We start from the raw sequence: 20,593 nt of genomic DNA, 5'->3' as shown, positions 1-20,593 counted from the left end.
TGCTTCTGAATTGTACCTGGGCCTTAGAGGAAGCCTCAAGAAAAGAATTTTAATTCCACGAACTGAAGAAATTGAAAATGCGGTGTATCAAAATCTGTGGTGCAGAGCTACAGCAGTGCTAAAAGGGAGATTGATAGCATTGGGTGCTTACGTAGGAAAGAGAAAATGTCTCAAAATTAGCACTAAAAGTTCCCACTTCACAAGTCTAGAAAGAAGAAAGCAAAATAAACATAAGAGCAGAAATCAATAAAATCGAAAACAAACAAAAACAGAGAAAATCAGTGGAGCAAAAGCCGGGCTCTTAGGAAAGATAAATAAAATCGATCGACCTCTGGCAAGGTCAGGAATAAAACACGGTCTGTCACGACAGGCCTCAAACATGTCAACAGGGTAATCAGGAAATGCTAAGAGTGACTCTGTGCTCACGACTTTGACAACTTGGATGACACGGACCAATTCCTCTAAAAGCCCAAACCAACACGATTCACCCAATATGAAGTAGGTGATTTAATATCTCTATGATTACGGAGGACATTAAGTTCCTAACTTCAAAACATTCAGAAATGAACCTTGGCCCACAACGGTTTTACCAGAACATTCCAACTAGGATTTAAATAAGGATGAGCACCTGTTTTCTTTCAGAAATTAGAAGAGAGAACCTTTTACGATTTAAAAGTTGATGAGATGCGTATGATCCTGTGCTTTGGACAAGTGTTTTTGCTGCTGTGACCAAAAGACCTGACATCTTGGTTTCAGAGGTCTCAGCCCAGGGACTGCCAACTCCGTTGCTCCGGGCCAGGGTGAGGACATCATGGCAGAAGGGGGTGGATAAGGAAAGCAGCTTGGGACGCGGCAACCGGGAAGCAGAGAGAGAGCCCGGCTCATCAGGGACAAGAGGCATGCTCCCTGTGACCCGCCCCCTCCAGCTGCACCCCACCTGTCCACGGTCACCCCCCAGTTAGTCCATTCAGGGGGATGAATGTGCAGATGAGGTTGAGGCTCTCCTGACGCAGTCACTTCACTCCGAGACTTGCTTGCACATCACACCTCAGCGCTTGGGGGACACCTCGTATCTGAACCCCAACATCCCGACATCAGAGCAGACAAAGACGGTGCCTGAGAGAGAAACCACCCACTAATGGTTTCTCATGAATATAGATGTTAGAAATCCTTAACGAAATAGTAGCCAACGGGAGTCATGAATATTTATAGAGTGGATTTTATTCTAGGATGAAAGCTGGTTCAATATTTGAAAATCAGTCAGTGTCGGCCACCCTGTTAACAGGCTAAAGGAGGAAAAAAAATCACAAGATCGTATTAATTGATGAAGAAAAAGAATGACACAATTTGACATCTATTGACAACTAGAAAAAAAAAAAAAAAAAACCTCTCCCAGAAAATTAGGAGTAGAGGGAATTTCCTCAATGTGATAACTCACATCTACAAAATACCTATAGTGAACATGGTGCTTAACGTTGAAAGACTGAATGTTTTCTGACGAATGTCGGGCATACCACTGTTATTCAAAATAGTGTGGAAGTTCTAGCTAGTGCAATGAAACATGCAAAGGACATAAGACTCATGCAAGTTGGAAAGGAAGAAATAAACTCTGCCTACGTGTAAATGACAGAAAATGTAGAAAAATCTAAGGAGTCTACCCCCCAAAACATGCTTTGACCTAATCCCAAGCACAATCTTAGGATCTAAGATGAAAATCCAAAATCACTTATATTTCTATAAACTTAACAATGAAAATTTGGACCACACAATTAAAAACATGATACCAAGTGCTAAAAAAAAAAAAATGTGAAATGGGCTTCAATTTAACAAGACATTCATAGGACTTGCATGCTGAAAAAAATCACAAAATACCAACGAAAGAAATAAGTGATCTTATGGAAGATGATATGTCATGAGCTTTGTAATGTTTTGAACAACCAATTAAAAAAAAAAAAAAAGAAGTGATCTTGATAAACGGAGAGACATACCATGTTCACGGACCAAAACACTCCACATAGTGAAGCTATCGATTCATACATTGGCAAACAGGTTTTATACAACGCCTGTCTGTTTTCGGCAAAATTTCCTTTAGAGATAAATCAGAATATTCTAAAAATTATATGGAAAGGCGAGGAAACTCGAATAGCAGAAACAAATTTTGAAAAAGAAGAATGAAATGAGATGGGACAGTTCTACCCAATTTCAAGACTTATTACATACTTCTGGTAATCCAGGCTGAGTGATACTAGAGCAGAATAAGGCACCTAAAAATAGACCCAGGTAAGTTGCCCAACTGATTTTGACAAAGGTGCAAATTAGTTTGGATCTAATTTGCACCTTTCCAACAAATGGTGCTGGAGCTACTAGACACATCTAGGCAGAAAAATCAGCACTGATCTAAATTCCACACCTTCTCCAACAATTAATGCCAAACGGGTCACAGACTTACACAAAAACTATCAAACTTTTAGAAAAGTAGAGGAGAAAATCTTTGGGATCTTGGACGAGGCCAAGAGTTCTGAGACATCAAAAGTGTAAAAGGGAAAAACTGATCAATTAGATTTCCTCAAAATCAAACCCTTTGATTCTGTGAAACAGCCTTTTAGGAAGTTGAAAAGAGCAGCTACTTACGGAGAGGAAATATTTACAAATCACACATCTGACGAAGGACTAAGGGGTAGGCTCTCTGGAGACCTCCCAACACTCAACAGTCAAGAAAAACAAAATCACCCAATTAGAAAATGGGCAAAAGAACACACATGTTGTTAAAGATATGCAGAGAGCATATCAGCAAGGGAAACGATGTTCGATTCCATTAGCAATCGGGGAAATGCAAGCTCAAGTCGCCATGATATTACGGCACATCTATCAGAGTAGCTAAAAATGAAAAACAGCAGCAACAGCAAATGCTGGTGAAGATGTGAAGAAATTCACACATCGCCAGTGAGAATGCTATTCAGCAATGTAAAGAAACTGTGCATCTACACGATAATTTGGATGAGTCACCGGAGGAGTATGCTGACTGGACAAGCCAATCCCAAGCACTCAGACTGTACGATTTCATTTATATAACCATCTTGAAGCAATGAAACTCTATAAATGAAGAACAGATTAATCCTCAGGGATTGATTGGGTGAGGTCACTAATGGATGTGCTTAGCAATAGCAGTAGGAGAGATTCTTTGTGCATATTTAGAATTCCCATCCCCCTCCCCCCAAATAAAGCACTCTGCACTCTCATGATTGACAGGCCTAGGGAGAATGGCTTCCACTCCTCTAAGACCCTGTTTCCTCTTGGTTCAGCTTCAGGATGGGGCTGGGTGATGGCGAGAGGGTCCCTGCTGCTCCGGGGCCACCAGCTTAGCACTCTCGTAGGAAGATGAGCCCTGTTTCCCCAGAGCTCCCGCCGAAGTCCTGAGATTTTTGAGTTTCCTGGGCCTGACCAGGTTCACGTGCCCATCCCTGAACCAGGGGTCGAGGCTGGAGAGAAGCTGCGAGCTCATTGGCCGGGCCTGGGTCACGTGCTCGCCCCCAGGCTCTGGGTGAGTGGCTCTGGGTGCTGGGCTTTTGGTGGACAAGGAAGTTCTTAGAAAGGCCAGGCCCATGTCCCCAAACTGTGTTGCAAACACACGGGGCGCCTGGGAGACCTCAGTGCGCTTCTTACCACAAAGAACCCGGGGGAGCCATGGGCGGGTTTGGCGTTGAAGGAACAGATGACCATTGGCGAGTCCTCTGAGAAAGGCCGAGTCCTGGGTCTTCCCTGGCTCTGTCCTTCTGTGAAGCTGGCCCAAGAGTCTCAGTGGGCGCCGGAGGGGGGCTACCCTGACCTTGGGAAGTGCTGGGGGGTGGTGTCCAGAGACCAGCTTCCCAAGACCACGGTGCTACTCAGGAAATTGGGCAGAAATTGGCGGTCATGATCCCTGACCTCAGAGCAGTGTCAGGTCTGAGTGAGCCGGTCCCCGGGAGCCCCAGGGGCGGGGACAGTGCAGGGCTGGAACAGTCCCAGGGAGCCCCTGGGGTGGAGGAAGCCAGTCCTCCAGACAGAGACTGGAAACAGGGACCAGAAACCAAGTCAGACGGAGCCGGAGCCGGCAGGCCCCCACTCCTGGTACCAAATAACCACGCAGCTCTGGTCACGGGAATCGGCACGAAGCAGTTTCTGGAGTTGACACGTGGCCAGCTGACACCCCGAGCCCACCCCTCCCTTCCCTTTCTGTCCTGGGGGGGACAAGAGACTCCCCAGCTCTGGGCTCAGCACTCCAGCCACCCTGCTACCCTGGGAAAGACACGGAAGAGGGACCAAGCAGGTCCCTGTGACCACAAACCACGTCACGGAGAAGCAGGGAGTGGGAGCGCTGGTGATAGTGACCACAGTGACGAGAGCCACCCTCCCGAGGGCCTCCTCATTCCATTCCAAGATGTGTTCTGTGGGCCATCTGGATCCAGGTGACAACCCTGTGAGGCAGTGCCATCGTTAACGGCCACCAAAGTGACACAAAGAATGTGAGGCCCAGAGACTAGACCTCGTGCCACACGTGAACAAAAGTTCTCATGACAGTCGACCTGTCCCCATCTCCTCCTCCATCATCCCCTCCGGTTAATCCCCATCCTCACGCCAGTGGCCAGTGTCCCCACCTCCCACAGGGAGTGGCCGGTGGTCTGTGGATGCCCGAGGCCGCCTCATGTCTCTGCCTCTGCCCGGCTGTTCCCTTCAGGGATGCCCTGTCCCTTGGCCACCACGCATCCTGCCAGATGCGGGTGTGACCTTCTGATGCCAGCCCCGGGGACAGGATGACTTGCTGTCCTCCTCTCTCCCCCTCGGGAGCGCTGTCCATGGTGCAGTGGACCCTGACTCTCCCCAGACCCGACTGGGAGTGGGCCTCCAGGTCTCGTGCTGTCCTCAGCCGTCTGCTCAGGGTGTGGCCCAGAGGGGACAAGCACGAGGCACCGGTGAATGTGGGTGGGTGCGTGGGTTTCCTGTCCCCTGTGCCCTCACGGTGGCGTGTCCCCATCTCTCGGCAGCCTGGCATGGGGCTCCTTCACCTGCTGCATGGCGGCCTCTGTCACCACGCTCAACTCCTACACCAAGACGGTCATCGAGTTCCGGCACAAGCGCAAGGTGTTTGAGCAGGGCTACCGGGAGGAGCCGACCTTCATCGACCCCGAGGCCATCAAGTACTTCCGCGAGAGGTCGGTGCACACGGGCGCCTCAGGCCACCTTTGGGAAACCGAAGCTCAGGGTCTGGCCTCAGCAGGCGCCGGGGCCATCCAGAATCCGGAGTGACGGACGGGGGGTGGGGGGAGGGGGAGGGCAGGCAGGGGGGAGGGCAGCCGGGGAGGCCTTCTGGATTCCACTGTGTTGAAGTCCTGAGCTGTTTAATCTCTGTGGGCCGTGGAGTCACCTGGGGCTTAAGTGACCAGACCGTGGGAAGCCGCCAGGCGGGCCAGTTGGAGCACTTGCCGTTTGGCCCTGTGCTACTCAATCCCAGGGCCCAACCAAGATTCCTTCCCGGGCTCTGTCCTGGCCACAGGGGGATGGCCCTGAAGATCAGGGACTGCGTCTGGTCACCAGCCTTCGGAAGCCAGACGGGGACAGAGAGGTGACGGTAGAGGGTGGTGAGACGGGTGGACGGGTGGGTGGGTGGCCGAGTGGTCAGTTAGGTCGGGGAGTGGACGGGGTGGGGGTGGCTGACGGGCTGCGGATGGGCAGGTGTGAGGACGTGTGCGGGGTGGCCGGGAGGTGAGGGGTGGGTGGTGGACGGACGGACGGACGGACGGGTGGTTGGATGGGGGATGAGGAGCCAGGCCGAGGATGAGGGAGGGGTGAGTGGAGGGACAGACAGGCAGATGGGGGACGTCAGGGTTTCAGAACCTGGGGCCACCCCCTCGCTCTCCGATGCTCCCTCCTGGCCCCGGGGACAGCTGCCATGGCCACTCCTTGCCCAGTGCCAGCTGCACCCCTCCAGCTGCCCCAGCCCCTCCCCAGAGCACAGCCCCCGGCCTCAGCCTGGGCCACTCTTAGGGCTCTGTCTGCCCCCCGGTCCCCTCCATCAGAGGCCGTGACAGAGCCGCTCGACCCACGTCCTGGCACACGGCCTGTCCTGCCTGGGTCCTGACGCCCTCGGCCTGACCTGTAGGTCCAGGAGGAGCCGAGCTCCCAGTGCTGGGGACGGAGCCCAGGGCCTCCCCGAGCCGCACGCCAGCCCCATGTGTCTCCTCTTCCCCTGAGAGACACAGCTGAGAGCCTAGTCCTGAGCCGCAGTCTGCATCCCGCCTGCCTGCGCCAGGCCCCGGGCGTCACCTGTCCTCCTGTGACCTCCCCGTGCAGTGGGCACTGACTGGGCTTACTGACAGCTGAGGAGAACTGAGGCTCAGAGAAGTGAAGACACCTACTTCAGGTTGCACAGGGATGGGAAGGGATTGGGGTGCCAGGTCTCTCCTCTGTCTCTCTCCAAGATCAAAGAAATTCAGATCGGGCCGTGTCCCCAGGGCAGAGGAGCCAGAGCCAGGACCCACCCAGGTTGCCACTTTTGTGTCCACACATTGGACATATCTGCAGGTGCTGGTGGGTGGCAGGCAGCTGGGGGGCTTCTCACTGCACGCCCACAGGACCCTCACCTGCGGGCTCCCGCACCCGGGATGTGCTTTTGTCCAATGAGTGGGGCTCCCCAGAGTGCTCAGGAGGTGGGTGCTCCCGGAGGCTGGTGGGAACTGCTGGGTGAAGCCCCCAACCTCCCACCCCGGGGGGGAGACAGCTCTGCACCTCCCCCCCCCAGAGGTCCCCACTGGGACTGAGCTGCAGTTGCCCAGAGCAGGAGCCTGGCTCTGAACCCAGTCTTTACTGTCCCCTGCCCTTCCCCGTCCGGCCCGTCTCTCCCCACCTGTGCTTCCTGGGACACCTCCCACAAATCCCTACCCCAGGGTCTACTTCTCGGGCAGCCTGAGGAGAGGTGCCTTTCCGTGCCAGGGAACCAAGCAGGGCCTCAGGGACCAGCCAGCCCGAGTCGGAGCAGGAAGAGAGGAGAGGAGGCTGGGGCCTGGGGGGCTCTGTTCCCTCTGCCAGGCTCGCGGGAGTTTCCCACGGAGGCGCGTGGGCCGCGGCAGGCCCACGGGAAGCCCTCTCTGACTGTTTAGACCTTTCTGGGACCACTGGTTTCTTTCCTCTGCCCCTGGGACCTCCTTCTGTCCCTGGGCTGCACCCAGCTCGTCCTGCCTCTGGGCCTTTCCTTGCTTGGCCTCTGCTTGGACGCTCCGGGGCCTCAGCTCAGCCATCCCCAGTTCAGTGAGGCCCTGTGTCGGGGTCCCAGCAGGAAGATGCGAGGACTTCAGCCCCAGGCCAGGTTAGGCCGGCCCCCAGGCTCACCCTGGCCGAGCCACGGACCTCCCGGGGCCAGAGTCGGTGAATAAGCCCACGTCTGCAGGAGTCCCGCGGGGGCTGTGGCCTGTTTTCACCCGGGCGGTGGGCAGCGCACCCCCTGGCTTGCCTGAGGGCAGTGGCACCAGTCCTGCTGGGGGAGCACCTGGGAGCCGTGTGCACCCCAGCAGCAGGCGCTGCGGCTCTGTGGTGCCCCAGATCTGGCGGCCCCAGCAGCTCAGGCCCAGGCTGGGAGCTGCTCAGCATATGTGCAGAGGAGCCTTTGCACATTCATAACGTGAACATTATGCAGAGGTTCATCAAATTTTATTTCCCTTCCCCTCTGAGGAGAACGTTTCAGCTTAGCTGGGCTGTTCTATTTTTTTCTTTCTTTCTTTCTTTCTCTCTCTCTCTTTTTTTTTTTTTTTTTTTTTGCCTCCTTCCCTGCAAAATGCTCTGCGTGCACAGGTCTCTGTGCAGGTTGGCAGGGGCTACCCAGCAGGCTGAAGGGCTGCCGTGGCCGGCCTCCCTGCAGCCACATCCAGGCGAGGGGGGGGGGATCTCCTGCTCCTTGGGGGACAGAGGTGCTGTGGAAAGAGCCAGGCTCTGGAGGCCCCTCCTGGAGCGTGTTTTCTGGTTCTCTGCCTTGGCTGCGGCTGTGTGACTTGGAGTAAGGTGCTGAGCCTCTCTGGGCCTGTTTCTTGTGGCCCATGACAGGAGATTCCAGGACTTCAGTGTCCCAGGAAGGCTCGTATTTGATACCTCTGTGACACACAGGACAGAGTGCCTAGAACGTGTGTGCGTGAGAGACAGAGAGATAGACAGACAGAAAGACAGATAGACGGACCCTGTCCCTCTGCTCCTCATGCCTGCCTGGCCTGGGTGAGGCAGGAGCTGGGCAGCCATCGGCCGGATGCAGCCGGAGCCGGAGAGGCTCTGAGGTGCTAGCCCTGCTGCCCCCGCCAACCCGCGCCTGGTGCGTCTCTCAATGCCTGAGATGGGACTTTGCTCATTTCCATAGCACAACTGTGAGATGTTGTCATTGTCCCCATTTTACAGATGCAAAATCGAGGCCCAGAGAGGTGACATGACTTATCCAAGGTCACTCAGCTGGTAAGTAGCAGAGCTGGGGTCTGGCCCCAGGCCATGGTCACCGACCTCGCTGTGCAGCACTCGACACTGGTCACGGGCGTCTGTCCAGCACTGAGGGGACCTGGGCTCACCTGAGCGGCTGCGGCCTTACAGCCGGGGCGGAGGGGCTGGGCTGCCGTGTGCTGGGGGTGACCTCCCTGGCGCCCCCAGTCCCCACAGCAGGGGGGAACGCGTGACCCCACCCCAGCCAGGACTCTCTCGCTGTCCTCCTGGGGACTGGGGACAGGGTGGTGGTGGCCTTTGGGGACTGATGGACAGAGGACGAGCTGCCCCTTCCCAGCCCAGCCCTTTGCCACCCAAAGCTGTTGGGTCATTCTCTCAGGGGCCTGCGGTGTGCACTCGGGGCTTGGCAGACTCTGATGGGTCAGCGGCTTTGAAACTGCGCCGGCGTGTGGAAGAAAGGCCGGTGGGCGCGCGTGTGTGCGAGTGTGTGTGTGTCTGTGGGGCTGTCTGTGTATTTGTGTGTGTGAGTGTGTGCGTGTGAGCTCACGTGCACACATGGGGGACCGTGGGCATGTGCTGGCCCTGGGGCAGGGACGGCCAGTCTCGACTCTGAGAAACATGTGGAATTGAACTGTCCTCCTGTCACCCTGCCTGCTGTCCCCAAGGACGCCCTCTTGGCAGGGCCTCTGGCGTGGAGCTGGGTGCGAGGTCTGCAGAGCCGGCTGCCATGGCCCCGTGTCCTCCGTGGCCCAGCGGCTCTGGGAGCCGGGGCGGCACCCCTCAGGCCTGGCCTGGGAGCAGGGCCAGGGGACCTGGGGCAGCCGCCTCGGCCCCGCCCCCGCCCCGCCCCCTCCTGCACCGTCCTGACTCCCTGTCCCTCGGGGTTGCCATCTGCCTCCTTCCTGGGGGTCCCGGGCAGGGGCTGGTCTTTCTTGCCCCCCCATCTCCAGTGCCCAGAGCCAGGGGACCTCAGTGACCTTGGCCCACTGCCGGCACCGCCCAAGTCCCTGCCCGCCATCTGCCCCCAGTCCACGTGGAAAACACCAAGAAACAGACCCGAGGTGGACTCCAGTCCGCTGTCACCAGCAGGGTCCAGCCTCCCGCCCCGGGCAAGTCCCCCCCTCCCCCCACCTTGGGAGTCGTTCTACCTGGAAATGGGCTGATGCGCAGCGGGCAGCCTGGTGGTTAGGGTCCCGAGACCGGAGACTGGACGTCTGGCGCAGAGCCAGGGACCCCTCCTCCCTGACCCCGCGGGATTTCACTCTGGACACATCAGACCCTCCCTGTCCGAGAAAGGGGCCATGGGGTGGCGCAGACCAGTAGCCCTTGGCCAATCCTGCCTGAAGCCGCAGTTCCTTTACTCACTCTGGTGGATTTCAAATGCTTAACTTGTGGCTAAGTTTTAAAATCAGGAGATTTCATATTAAAAACTAAGGGTTTGAGCTGGGCACGGTGGAGCACGCCTGTCATCCCAGTGGCTTGGGAGGCTGAGGCAGGAGGATTGCAAGTTCAAAGCCAGCCTCAGCAACGTGAGGTCCTAAGCAACTCAGTGAGACCCTGTCTCTAAATAAAATACAACATAGGGCTGGGGGTGGGGCCTGAGTGCAATTCTTGGTACCCCGACCCCCCACCCCCAAATTAAGGGTTTTGGCTTCTCATAAGAAAGCAGAGGATCTGGCCACGCTGGCTTACTGTTCCTGAATGGCTGAAGTGTTTGAGTTTGCAGTCCCCTGTCCACAGCTCAGTGAGCACAGCAGGGTTTTGATGGGTGCCCTTAGGAGATCTCCTGGAGAGGACTCCAAGCACCAGGGGTCAGTCCCATCCTGGTGGGAGACTGAGGCTAGAAAAGGCTTCATGCCAGAGATCCTTGAGCCACGATTTTCAAAACCCGTGAATCCTTCACCAGACAGACCCGTGGTGAGGGAAGGGGGGCACTTTAGACGAGGGGAATGACATGAACGAAGGACAAAGGGGGCAAATAAAGCGTTCAGAAAAGTCTCGGCGGTTGGGTGGGATTTGAGAGCCAGGTGTGGGTGGGCGGAGAGCTCAGGTCTGTTCCTTCTCTTATCCTCCCACTGTACTTGGGTGGTGCCTGCTATTTCCCTATTACGGGCTGAATCTGCAGAGAGGACAGAAACTGCCCGATGCCCTGTCCCTCGGTGCTGGTATTCACCAGGGCCAGCCGAGCCTTGGCCTCGGCACAGGGGCGACCAGGGCTCCAGCAGGTGGCCCCGCCCACCCGCAGCACGTGGCCCCGCCCACCCGCAGCACGTGGCCCCGCCCACCGCGCTCCCAGGCCTGTGGGGACTTTGAAGGCTTGTCTCCCCGTCCTCACCTCCCACTCACCACGCCACACGCTCCAATCTGGCGTCCACCCCCTCGCGCCACCAAACGGCTCTCGGCAGTGACACTCAGCCTCCGATGGCTCTTCCCGGGGCCCCACGGCCCCCTCCCGGGTCCGTGCACGGGCGCCCTGTGGTTCCCCCGTCCTCCTCCTCCTCCTCGCAGCTGCCCGGCTTGGCCTCCCCCAGGGAGGGGCCAGCCCATGTCCCCCTCCAGCCTCAGTCCCAGTGGCCACGGGGCCCAGGGGTCCACATGGCACCCAGGGCCACCTCCAGCTGCCCTCTGAAGGTCACCTCAGGTGGACAGTCCATTCCTGGCACTGACCTCCTGCCACGCGCCAGTCTGCAGGAGCCAGGGGCTGCATGTTCCCCTGGGCCACTTTCTTCACCCCCACACCCTTCCCTGGGGACAGGGTGCCTTCTCCCCAGTCACCCTGGTCCCCCTTAACCCTGGTCTCACTTTGCAAAGTTTCAGGGACCCGCCGCCGGCCAGCGTGGGACAGGATGAAGGAAAATTCTAGAAATAAGCAATTCTCAGGTTTCCGACGGCTGGTGGTAACCTGTTGTCCCTGTCCCGTTCTGGGAGTGGCTCCGTGGTGACTCTCTCCTTGTGTCTCCTTGATACACTAAAATTGATCCTGGGAAAAATCAGGGGGTCCTTCTAGAGGGTTCTCCCTGTCCACGGTCCTCGGCATCCGTGGGGGTCCTGGACTGTCTGCCCACGGAGAGGAGGGACATCGGCAGGTCACCTCTGCCTGCTCCTGCCGGCCACTCTGAACCCAGCAGCTCCTGCGTGGCCCTGGTGTCTCCATCCTGGTCCTCGCCCCCCATGTCCTTCCTGTGCTCATGGCCAGGGTCGCCCTGACCCTCCTCCTGTCTCAGACACCCGAGTCCTTTCTCATGGCCTTCGGGACAGTCGAACTCTCCAGCCTCGGGGTTCCCCAGACCCCGCCCCTGTACCCAGGCACCCCCGGGCCTCTGCAGTCACCCAGCCCGGTCATCCTCCTGCCTCGGTGGCTCTGACCCGTCCTCTCCTGCTGGAGCTGTCCCCAGCGTTTCCCCCACTGTTCTATGGTCAAGTTGAGCAGGGTCACCACCCTGCTGTCCCCCACCTCCCTCGGTGACTGCCCACCCCACTGCTTCCTGGTGTCCAGTCTGGGCTGGGGAGGGGGCTTCACGGTGTCGGTGGTGCCCTGGTGTCTGGGGGAGCCCTTTCAGGTTGTCCGAGGGGCCGGGGCTGGAGGGTGCGTGTCTCCATGTCCCCACGTCCCGGCCACCATCATCAGGGCGTTTGCGTTTATGGCCCCCCCCCCCCACTCTGGTGCTGGGGCTTGAGCCCAGGGGGGCTTAACCACCGAGCCCCACCCCCAGCCCTTTTTTATATTTTATTTAGAGACAGGGTCCCGCTGAGTTGCTGAGGCTGTCTGTGAACCTGCAATCCTCCTGCCTCAGCCTCCCGAGCGTCTGGGATCCCAGGCGTGGGCCACTGCGCTGGGCACAGATCTCTCTAAGCCCAGTAGTGCTGGAGGAGGACAGACTGTAGACCGCCACAGAGATCGGCCAGGGCATGGACGCTGGGCACGACTTTATGTCCTTCTCTGTTCTTCTCCAAATGCTATGCACCGCGATATCTCACACATGCACACACACGCAGGAAAAGGCAAAGGAACGAATCGTTTTAAAACCCACGTGTCCCCCACCTCCGAGTGGCCCTTTGGGGGGCTCTGTGGCGTCTTGGTTTGCCACCCGGGGTCACTTACTTGCCAGAGTCCTCTTCATTCCATTGCAAACTGGTCATTGCCAGATCAACGTGTCCCTTGTCCTCGGTGACTGTTTCCTGGGTCTGCACCCTCGGGGGCGGCCCTGTCCCAGCCCCTGGTCCATCAGCTTCGCGGCTGGCCTGTTATCCGGGCAGCACCTGGCCTGGGTTGCTGGCGGGGCCCTGAGAGGGGTCGGCACCCTGAGTGCACCGGTGGCCCCTGGAGACATGGTCCCTGGGTGACCTGCACCGTGAGATAGTGACCAGCGCTGGCCTGGGGAAGGTGGAGGCACAGGGGACCGGCCCGGCCACTAGCCAGCTGCAGGGAGAGAGCCAGCCCCGGCCACCTCCCCGCCCTGTGCCCAGGGACATCAAGGGGACGGCTGCAGGCCACCCATGGAGGGAGTGTTTCTCCCACTGAAGTCCAGGAACACCGGTCATCAGGGCTCCTTTCTGTGTCAGGGAGCCGGGTGTCGCCAGCGCACCACTAAACCCCAGTGAGCCACGAACCCGAGCCTCAGTCTTCACATCTGTAAACGGACGCGCCGTTGGCGTCCCAGCAGCTACCGCCAGTGTCACCTTCTCCTGGGCTCCTTCGCCTCCTGGCACCACCCTTGGCTTTTGCTCTAATCTTGTGCCCCGTTTGGGGGAGACTCCGTCTTCGGTGCTTTACTTGAGGCACTTTGTGCCAAGCGTCATGTCAGCCCCTAGAGACGGACAAACTCCATCTTTCTCCCTGATTTGAAAAGGTGTCGGGAAGGAGCCAGCTTAAAAGTCGTTTAGCAGGTAACGTGTGGAGCCCTTCATCTGTCCCCCGGGTCTCGGTCCTCTGCACAGCCAGCTGGTGGCCCTGGTGGTCATGACGTGATGTCCAGCACTCAGGGAGCACATCAGAAAACCGAGATTCAAGCCAGGTGCCTGGTGCAGCTCGGGAGGCTGAGGCAGGAGGACCACAAGTTGGAGGCCAGCCTCAGCAAGTTAGTGAGGGTGAAAACAAATGTCCGAATTGTCCTCAGTAACTTAGCAAGACTGTCTCAAAATAAAAAAAACTAAAAAGGACTGGGGATGTGGCTCAGAGGTCAAGTGCCCCTGGGCTAAACCAGCAGTACCAAAAAGAGAGGAAGAAGAGAAAACAGATTCGGAGTGGCCAGGTGAGCCATAGAGACCCTGCCAGTGGCTGACAGAGCTGAGCTCAGTCACAGCTCTCCATTCCTCAGGGCCCAGGGTCTCCTGGTGGCCAAAGCCTCCCCTTGGCCCCTGTGGGTTCCCATAGGAAACCCTGCCGTTGGACACTCGGCCCCATGGAAGCCCCTGCCCAGTACCGGGTGGCTAGCAAGCCCCGCAGATTCGGGACCTGGGTTTTCGCGGTGGGAGTGAAGGGGGGAGGCCTGGGTCTGTGTGAGGCCTTGAACACCCTGGCCGCCAGCAATGCAGGGCGCGTGGCCGTGACCGTCCCAAGTGTGAAACCAGCCCCTTCTCCAGATCAGGGGCCCCGCCGGGTCACCCCGTGGCCCCCAGCCCCGCCCGGGCCTGGCCGCGTCGATGCCCGCTAATTGGCGCGTGTGGCTGGATACCACTGAACTTGGGGCTTCTTGGCAGCCAGATTGGGACGGCCAGGGAGGGAAGGGACCTCCTGAGCATCCGCCCCTGGGCTCTGGGTCCCTCCTCCTGGGCCGAGGCTCCAGGCGGAACCCAGGGGGAGGCCCACATGGAGACCTGGAGCGCTCAGGTTGAGGCCGAGAAGCGGAGGCTGGGAAAGCGCTGTCCACGGCCAGGGGCGCCAGACATGGCCCGCAGGTGGCCCCCAGTGAGGGTGCAGCTGTCCCCTGGTCCAGCCTCCCGCCCAGTGTCTGACCCAGCTGCAGCTTCACGATGGGCAGCTCTGGTGGTACCGGGGATGCACCACCTGGACACACACACACACACACACACACACACACCATGCCAGTGGGATTTTGAATCGTCAATTACTTTTTCATTTGCAGCTTCGGGGAGAGGAGACGAGGGGGACCTATTGTGCAGATCCCCAAGTTGGTGGGAGTCTCAGGGTAAACAGAACACAGGGCGCACGGCAGAGTGTCGAGGTTGAGGTTCGGAGGGTGAAAACAAATGTCTGAATTCTCCAAAGACAAGCGCCACAGTGTCCCAGTGCCACAGCGCCGGCCCCACCCGCCGGAGCGTGACGGGAGGAGGACTCTGCTCTCCCTGGGCTGCAGGAGTGCTTTTCCCCAAGCTGGCAATGCCAGGAAATAACAAGCACGCTCCCACTTCAAGAAAAAGAAATGAAATAGAAAATTGAGGACAACCACTTTCCGCCGAACTGAAATTGTTTTCCTATGGCATCAACAAAGGCGTTCTGCCATCTGGACCACCTGGGCCACAGAGCAGGAACCGTGTTCCTACTGTCCCCAGGAAAGTCAGGCCCTGACCCCGGGAGTAGGCAGAGTGGACGGCTGGTGTGCTGCGATTTGGAGTCCACCCTTCTCTACCTCGTGTGCAGGCCGCCTCCCGGCCAGGGCAGAGGCTGTAGAGCAGGCCTGTCCCTCCCCACAGAGCAGGTCCTGGACAAGGAGCCAGGGGAGCCGAGGGTCTCAGAGGACCACATGCCCAGGGTGTGTGCGCTTCCCTCCTGCTTCGGGCACTTCCGCATTCCTGGCTCCTCCTCCCCAGGGTCCCTGCACCTCCTCCAGCAGGAGGTGAAGGGGAGACTGGAGACAGAGCCGGGCTCTGCTGTGGAAAGGGAGGTGACTTCCCGGCAGGAGAGAAAAGAAGGGAGCGGTGGAGAGAAGGGGAGGTGGGAAGGGAGGGGCCGGGGTGCGCTGAGAGAGTCCTCTGGGCAGCTGCAAGGTCAAAGGCAAAGGTGGGCAGGGACGGGGGGCAGGGGCGCTGCTGGGAGACCCCGACGTTCCTGGGGGAGGCGCGGAGGTGACTGGGGTCGTGCCTCCTTCAGGGGACGGTGCACGTCCAGGCTGGACCCCGAGGAGGGGGCATCTATTGGGGTGAAGGAGGAGTGACCAGGTGGCCACGCCCACTGCCCGCGGGGGCGCAGGTGACTCCCGGGCTCCCAGGCTGCCCATCAGCTCCTGGCTGCCCCTGCGCTGCGCTCCTGGGGAGGCCGTGGGGCCTCAGTAGCCTTGATGCCCGGAGGAGACCACGGGGGCAGCCTGGGCGGCAGGGCTCAGGGTCGAGGGTGCCCCCAGCGAGCGCAGGGCCTGGGCTCCACCCCCAGGAGGGAGAGTGGAACTTCCTCTGGAAAGTGCTTTAACTTAGTTAATATTACACAGCGGTACAGAGCCACTGTCCCCTGCTAGGGTGTGCCCCTCGGTGTAGAGTTTTGACAGCAAACAGCACGGTCTCCTGTCACATGCTGCTGTTTGTCATGTGCCTATTGTGGTGCACACAGTTATTGGGGTGCAGCTGGGACCCTCCATCTGTAAGAACGGTGGGGACCCCCGTCCTGCCTCCAGCCCCTCCAGGTGCCTCAATGAAATGCCAGCAGGGACACGGCTGCCGGGCGGAAAAGTGCTTCCAGAATGTTCTCCAAAACGGGGGCTGCGGCCTCGCCCCTGCTCTCGCTGACCCGGCCTCTTATTCCCTCCTCCTCTTTCCAGGATGGAGAAGGGGGACGGGAGCGAGGAGGAGGACTTCCGCTTGGACTGTCACCACGAGAGGTACCCCGCCCGTAAGTACCTCCTGCACAGGCACCTGCCGCCCGGGGACCAGGAGCCCTGGAACGAGCCCGGCCGGCTGCCCTGGGGCCTGCTGCTCCCGGGGCCGTGGTACAGAGGGGGACACTGTGGCTGGCGTCCAGGGTGACAGGCCCGTGGGGACAGTGCACCTGGCGTCCAGGGTGGCAGGCCATTTCTGCACAGTGCCTGTGTCCCTGCCCCCCAGTGGAGTTGGGATGCTAAGAAAGGAGGCGGGGAGCCGAGTGCCACCAGGGCAGGTGGCACATCACAGCTCCCCCAGGCCTGGCGTGGCCATGGGGTGGGGTGCACAGTCCTGGGGAGCACGGCCAGGTTAGGGAGGTGACGTGGACGGGTCTGCCTGCACCGGGATGCTCTTAAAGGTCACGGTGCCTGGGCTTCATGTGCTTCCCGGTGGGGGGACCCCAGAAGAAGAATTGGGGCATCTGTTAGGAAAACCAGCGCCACTCAGCAGATACGGACTGTAAGACCAGAGAGGTGGGGTGATTCGCTCAAGGCCACACAGCTCGGCTAGTCAGTGCCCTGCCCATAGCCTCAGATCTCTGAGGGTGCCCCCGTGAGTTCCATCTGTACAGGTCCCTGACTTGGGGGCTCCCCCACCTCACACACTGCAGGCTGGACGTGCCCCTCCCTCACCACTGGGTGGGCCCTGAGGCCTGGGGTGCTGCAGGAGGAGGAGTCTGGCCCTCCAGCCGAGCAGCCCTCCTGTCCCTGGCCTCCCCTCCACGTCACGTGCTGCCCGGTCTCCTGGTTTGTGTCACCTGCCCCTGACGTCTTCTCCCCTGCTTCTGGGGATCCAAACCAAGAAAGCGAGGGTTGACCCAGGGTGGCCCGAGTCCAGGGGGGTCCTGGAGAGACGGGCAGCTCCCACGCTCTGCACCTGGCCACCACCTGCCGCCTGAGCAGCTGGAAGGAGGAGTCCACGGGGGACGCACTGGCCCCAGGAAGTGGCCAAAACATGCCTGGGGCCAGGGGTGGCCCTGACTGGACCTGGGGCCTCCCTCCCAGCGTCGGGCCAGGTGTCTGAGCCGGGCTGGGGGCTTCGTGGGAGAAGGGGCCGGAGGGAGCCAGGGGTGGAGTGACCGGGCGACCCTTCTCCTGGGGAGACGGAGAGGAGCGTCCACTGGGGAGAGGGCCAGGCCGAGCACCCTGGCCCGGCATTTGTGCTGTTGCCGTGGTTCCTGGGGGACCTGGCGGTGGCCTGAGGTGGCAGTGGAGAGGGAAGGGGTGACCGAGGAGCACTTTGCTGGTAGTTTCCCACGGTGTTGGCCTGGGGTCCCCTGGCAGCAAAGTCCCCGAGACGGGGCCACCACAGACCCCAGAGCAGAGGCAGCCACCTGGGAGGGCGCGGAGGGAGAGGGGCACAGGGCGCAGGGCACAGGCGCCGAGCCACCCCAGCTGTGGCAGGAGCTCCTTGGGGTCACTAAGGGGCCACTGGGACGGCCAGGCGTGTGACCGCTGACACTCCTGGCTCAGGACGGCCGGCTCAGCCCGAGGCCCGCAGGGGCAGGGGAGCCTGAGCCCAGGGCCTGCCCGGGACTCCCCCGTGTGGTCAGGGTGTTGGTGACAGGCGGAGCCCGGGAGAGCAGGGCCTCGGGCCGTGGTGGGTGTGCAGCGGGGGCCACGGGGCGGCGTCCAGCCTGGGGCTCCCGTCCCTGAGGAGCCAGAGGCACAGGGGGAGGCAGAGGGCCATCGGCTGACCCAGGAGGTCCCAAGTCTGGCTTCTGAGGTGCCCCGTGTGCCTCCGTCAGGTGGCCTCGCCCAGGGAGGGCCGCGGACCCCATGTCACACGGCAGGGGACAGACCCGTCACCCTAACAGGGCAGGACAGGCTCCTGGACGCCGGTGAGGCCCCAGGTCTGCAGTGGGCAGAGAGACCCCGCCACGGCTGTGCGGCCATCGCTGCCATGAAGTCGAGGCGGAGGGCGGTGCCCACGCAGCTGGGGACAGCCGGGGGCGGCAGTGAGGACCCTTACTGGGGGCTGGTCCATGGCGTAGTGCTGACCCCTGGACTTGATGGGGAAGCTGCTCAGAGCCGTGTCACTAAACACGCCTGGTGTGCTGGGCGGTGCTCCGCACCTCCGCCCGCTCATCTGACGGCAGGCCCAGCCCAGGTCCTCTTATGGAGGTGGAGGACCCAGCACCAAGAGGCCAGGCGACACTGCTGGGCTCTCTGGGTGTCTGGATTTTCCAGCCGTCCTTGGCCTGAGGCCGCCCCTGCTCACAGCCCCGACCTCACCTCCTCCCAGCTCCTCTGGGTGCTGCTGCTCAGCCAAAAGCCGGAACAGGCACTCCCTGTCCTCTCTGCCCTGGATGCTCTCCCTCTAACCCTTTGCATGGCTCACGCTGTCTCATCTTTAGCATCAGCTGAAAGGCCACTTCCTGTGGAAGGCACCATCCTTGACCTAAACGGTTACATAAGCTTTGGGTTATCTTCTCTGTCCCCAAATTCCCTCCCACCTTCCCCCCTGGGATTTCTGTGATATGGATTCTGCCACCTTTTTATTTTATTTATTTTTTTATTCTTGAGGAAAGATTTTTTTGCCTTTGAAACCCACCTTTGGGGCTCCCCAGTGCCACCAGCTAGCTCACGAGCACATCAGACGTGAGATTTGATGAGGAGACACCGCCGTCCGGGCCAGGTGTCTGCATCTTCCGTTCCGGAGCGGCTGGGTTTTGCAGCTGATTGTGGCTGTCAAGTTCAATGCCAGAGACGAGCCTCTGATTTTTCCAGGTGTGTCTGGGAGGCCCGGCTCAGCGAGAGGCTGTCACTCGGCGGGCACAGAGGTGGCTTCTGGGAGCTCCGTCTAGACGGGTCTCAGCCACAGCAGCCCTCAAAATAGCAGAGGGAATTTCAAGGAAGACTTCTTTCCTGGTCCCCGAGCAACTTGGCATTTTTATTAGATCAAAAGCAAATCCAGCCGAGCCCCTCGTGCGGCCTCCTTTATGAAAACGGAAGCAGACGGTGCTTCTGAGATAAATATCAAGGCCAACGTGCTGGCAGCTGGGGTGGGCGCACAACTGGAAGACGTCGCAGACCCCAGCGCTGGGGCCAAGAGACTCCAGCCACCGTGAGCATTGGAGTCCCGCGGGGCGGGGTGGGGGGGGACTCGTGAGAGGGCTTGATGGACAGCCGGCCCCACCCCGGGAGGTCCCCAGTCAGCTCTGGGCCGGGACCTGGGGTCTGCGTGGCACCAAGGACGCCGAGGCCCCTGGTCCATGCACTCGGCCCTGCGCCAGCCCCGTCCCTCTGCAGCCAGGAGGTCTGGGCGCGGCGCAGCGTTTCCGTGTGACAGGGAAGGCACTTGGTTCCCAGAAGCAGAGCCGCGGGCTCTGGGTCACCAGCCCATGGGCCCCTGCCTCCCTCACCCGGCATTGCTGGGCTCCCCGCACCTCCTGAGACCCCCGCCGGCTGCCAGGAGTCCACCTGGCACCCCGCTCCCTGTGCCCGGGTGGCCCGGCCTCGCTCACCAGGCAGAAAGCAGAACCTACTAGTGGGTCAGGGGCTGCGGCAGGGGCTTGCTTGGCAAGTCCAGCTCAGAAGCCCGGGAATGGCCGCCGGCCCCCTCCAGCCCCTGAAGAGCAGGGTGTCCTTCTCCACGCGTCCCGGCCCCCGGCCCTGGTGTCTGTGAATGTCATCGTGAGTCCGAGCCCCACCTTCGGGGGAGTCTGCCTGGACTCAGATCCCCACGGTGAGACCTTGGGCTGGTGACGGGACCTCTCTGGGCCTCGGTTTCCTCTTCTGTAAAATGGGGCCTCCGCCGACCTGGGTTTTACAAGATCCGAGGAGCTGAGGCTCAGGGGCACGTCGACGGGCTCCCGGCCTTGGTAGGAGCTGCAGGTGTGTGTCCGTCCCCCTCATGCCACCTGAGCACCCAGAGGACAGACGGTGTGTCACTTGGCTCTGAGACCCAGTGCCCAACACGGAGGAAGGCCAGTCATCAGTGACTCTCAGGGAGGTGGCAGGAACACTCCGCCTGATCCCAAATTTGAAAAAGAGACAAAGGGCCCAGAAACAAGGGGTCCCCAGAAGACAGACGCGGGGGAGGGGTGGTGGCCTGCCCCAGGGTAGACCAGAAGGCCCGACCTGCCGTCCCCCGTGGATGCTCACAGACCCGCGTCCACCCTGTGCAGGGCTGGGCAGCCACCCGTCGATGCCAGAGGGGCTCTCGGCCAGCTGAAGAGAGGGCCGTGTCTGGGTATCTGGGTTGGAAGGAAAGAGAGTCCACCCCCTGGGGACACTGCTGCCCTTCTGGACTGTGCTGAGCCTGGGTGGGGCGGCTCCCAGGGACTTCAGAACACGGTGCCTCCACCAGCCTTGGGAGGAGGCTGGGACTT

The 20,593-nt window shown here is 59.9% G+C and overlaps 1 protein-coding gene across 5 annotated transcripts in view; it reads left to right on the top strand.

Moving 5' to 3' along the window:
* Gsg1l (GSG1 like) overlaps window positions 1-20,593 on the top strand; it is a 172,290-nt gene that overhangs the window by 143,910 nt on the left and 7,787 nt on the right. For 3 of the 5 annotated variants that reach the window (XM_077802864.1, XM_026392180.2, XM_026392179.2), the window contains 2 exons: window positions 5,022-5,189; window positions 16,161-16,231. In XM_077802864.1, coding sequence (XP_077658990.1) covers window positions 5,022-5,189; window positions 16,161-16,231 — 239 coding nt within the window. Of the gene's footprint in view, window positions 1-5,021; window positions 5,190-8,412; window positions 8,467-16,160; window positions 16,232-20,593 lie in introns of all 5 variants that reach the window. The other 2 variants (XM_026392177.2, XM_026392181.2) reach the window with 2 other exon arrangements.

This window comes from Urocitellus parryii, chromosome 9 (genome assembly GCF_045843805.1).
Source record: "Urocitellus parryii isolate mUroPar1 chromosome 9, mUroPar1.hap1, whole genome shotgun sequence".
Classification (NCBI taxonomy): domain Eukaryota; kingdom Metazoa; phylum Chordata; class Mammalia; order Rodentia; family Sciuridae; genus Urocitellus; species Urocitellus parryii.
The sequence above is the reverse complement of the archived record's forward strand: the minus strand, read 5'-3'. Positions and strand labels throughout refer to the sequence as shown.